This window comes from Mesoplodon mirus, assembly GCF_964341445.2.
Source record: "Mesoplodon mirus genome assembly, chromosome: 11".
Taxonomy (NCBI): domain Eukaryota; kingdom Metazoa; phylum Chordata; class Mammalia; order Artiodactyla; family Ziphiidae; genus Mesoplodon; species Mesoplodon mirus.
Window position 1 is genome coordinate 94,061,295 of NC_138987.1, and position 3,148 is coordinate 94,064,442.

Consider the following 3,148-nt stretch of genomic DNA (forward strand, 5'->3'; position numbering starts at 1 on the left):
AGTAGCTATAATTTGTAAAAGAGGTTGTTTATAGGTGAGAAAAAGGACTGACCAAAGGCAACTCATACTGTTTGGGAATAAATAAAATTAAGCCCTTAATTAATACTTTACCCTCAAAGTATGGTTCATAATCTGGTTGATTTATTGCTCTTTGTGTAACTTGTTGAGATTTTATATCAGGGGCAGTATTTCCCATCATCCCTCTCTGTGCTCCTGAAAAAATCAGCCATCCTAGAACACAGAGCAAAACCTTCATTCTACAAAAAAAAAAAAAAAAAAAATTGAATTCCTACTATTTTCCAAGTGCTATAGTAGACATCTACCATTCATTATTTCATTTAGTCATATCACAACAACTAAAGGAACTGGGTATTACCATTATTTTATAGAGAGTTTATACAGCTAGTGAATAGCTTACTCCAACCCCAAAGCCTTTCCCCAGAGGGAAAGGTAGTAGGGACCATTCAAGGTGAGATCATCAGCTAAGTGTGGGGAAAGGAACAGAGGAGGTTCCAAAGGCAAAATTTACCTATTTACAAATTTGCATAGGGCCAGTTCTCTTCTGCAGTATAAAACCTGAAAGCTGGGTATCTCCAGGACCATAAGTTCCGCCCATCATAAATTTGTTTGCATCTCAGTCCGGTGTAAATATTTTAGTATTATGAAGAGCAACAGTGTATTGTTTTGCTCTTTTTCAAAGTGTGATGGTTTGGGCTATTTCATAATACCTTCCAGAGCCTATATAAGTGTTATTATTTGCTGGATTTGGGATTTCTATATCTATCTGATGAGTGAGATTGTTCCATAATTTCCATTTTTGTATCATCCTTATATTGTTTTGGTATCAAGGTTATGTTAGTCTTTTGAGTACATCTTGTACTTTGACCTTTTTGACTCTTTAGTTCTATAGTCAGCAAACTAATGCCTATTTTCAGAAGTTCCCATTTTGTTTATCTCCAGTAATACTATTTTTTTTCTCATTTGTAATTTTAATCAAAGCATTGCTATTCATTTTTTAAAGTCTTTCCTTATAAGCACCAAATTTTAATACCTAGGTCAATTTGGGGGGAGAAGAAACTCCCATCAAGAGCTCCCCTCCAGAAGAAAACAATGATGTTCATTCCTCCAAACAATCAAATTCGAAGACTACCAAAACAGAAACAAAAAAAGCCCACACAGAAAAACAAAAACAAAAACAAAAATCACATTCTAGAGGTTCAGTGCATTTAGCAGCCTTCACTGTGCTGTCTAATCACCCTTCAGCTGACTTTCAAAAAAATAACACCCTAGTTCATCAAAATATACATTTTCCATTTGATTTTTAAATTAAAAAATAATTAAAAAAAGGAAACTTGAAGGAATTCAAAATCAATTGCCTGACTCCTTTCGATGTCATGTACAGCATACGAAGGTCAGGAAGGCTATTTGCAGCACACATGATTAGGGGAAATTGATTTTCAAGGTTTAGCTTTCTTCCAAACAGTGTAAAATACCCACAATTCCAAGTATGAAGGGACACAGACGATCTCCTTCGAGAATTCCACAGGACAATACAGGCGCCCCAGCTGTTCTTCATAGAGTGACAGGGCTTCCATCAAATTGACACAGTTCCCCTGTGTAAAATATTTCCCATCCTGTTTCAATACTTTCATTGAGAGGTCAAGAATCAGTCTGAGAAACTCCCATGTGGAATCTTCTTCCGGAGATGTGGAGATTGGAACAGCTGTCAAATCATTAATCACATAATCAAACTCTCTCCCTTCTCTGGCGTACCTCTTCAGTACTGGAATACAGTCTTCTATTAGAACCTGATAGCAGTCTCCTTTAAGATTGTCTAGGACATCACCACATGCTTTCCGCATGTATTTCTTATATCCGTCAATCACCATTTGGTCAATCTCTACCATAGTGACCATCTTTGGTTTCAGTTTGACTATTTCACATAATATGCCCCCATCTCCACCTCCTAGAATCAGTACATCTTTGCCAGTGTAATCTTCTTTGCCGCTGCCCATGATGGCCCGGGTATACGCCAGATCACTTTCCGCCAAGTTAACATCCCCACTGAGGATGAGAATATTTCCAAATTGTTTTGAGTGTAAAATTTTAATGTTCTGGTAAGGTGAGTCTTCATCATACACTACTTCATCTATGTTGTACTCAACCAGGCGGCCGTCTGCAGTGGGCCAGTATCTGTCAACGGCCCCTCCTCGAACTATGGGTGGTAATCGCTTCACCCGCTCAGTACTGTCCTGACTCATTTCTTTCATTCTTTCTTCTACTTTGTTCAAAAGACTGTCAACTTCTTTGCCTTGCGCATCATCGTCGTAACTCTGAAGGTCCAGCAACACCAATCCATGCAGGTAAATTCTCAAATTGGCAAAGCTGCCGTTTTTGTTTATGTAGGTCGCTAAATAGCCATGTTCCTGCCAGGTGTGCACCGACTCCATCATCCCCTGCTCCTGGAAAATGGACTGGAGGCCTTTCAGAATGGTCTCACTATCAGCTTTGGCGCCGAGCATGAAGTCAAGGGTGCTGTGCCGTGCTGCTACCATAGTGAGGTGAGGCCCTGGGCCATGCCTGGGGGAGGCGGCCGGGGAGACTGGGGGGCTGCGCGGCGTGTCAGGCTGCGGCCGGTGGGGAGTGCGCCGCGCCAGGGAGGCTGAGGGTAGGAGGTAGGAGGGACCGCGGGGAGCCACCCAGGGCGTGGGGGCGGGGGCGGGCCCGCCTCCAGGAGGGAGGAAGCGAGGACGCCCGCAGCCCCGAACTCCTCCAGTAATACTATTGATATTTGCCTTAAAGTCTACTTGGTCTAATATTAACATAGCCACTTCAGCCTTCTTATGCTTGCTGTTTGCATGGCATATTTTTCTATCCATTTATTTTCAACCTGCCTATGTCCTTTATATTTCAAGTATGTTTCTTATAGACAGCATATACTTGAGTCTTGCCTTTTTAGCCATTCTGACAATCTCTGTCTTTTATTTGGAGTGTTTAGTCCTTTCACATTTAGTATAGTAATCAGTTTGATTGTCTACATTCTATTCTTTGTTTTCTGTTTGTCACATCTGTTCTATTACTGGTTTCTTTTGGGTTAAATGAATATTTTTAACAATTCCATTTTAATTCATCTATTAGCCTATTAGCA

The 3,148-nt window shown here is 40.7% G+C and overlaps 1 protein-coding gene across 1 annotated transcript; it reads right to left on the reverse strand.

Annotated features, from left to right (window-relative positions):
- Positions 1-991: 991 nt before the first annotated feature.
- LOC309812322 (spermine synthase-like) lies at positions 992-2,625 on the reverse strand. The gene has a single exon (XM_082636003.1). The coding sequence runs from the start codon at positions 2,553-2,555 to the stop codon at positions 1,458-1,460; it is 1,098 nt and encodes a 365-aa protein (XP_082492129.1). The 5' UTR covers positions 2,556-2,625; the 3' UTR covers positions 992-1,457.
- Positions 2,626-3,148: the final 523 nt, after the last annotated feature.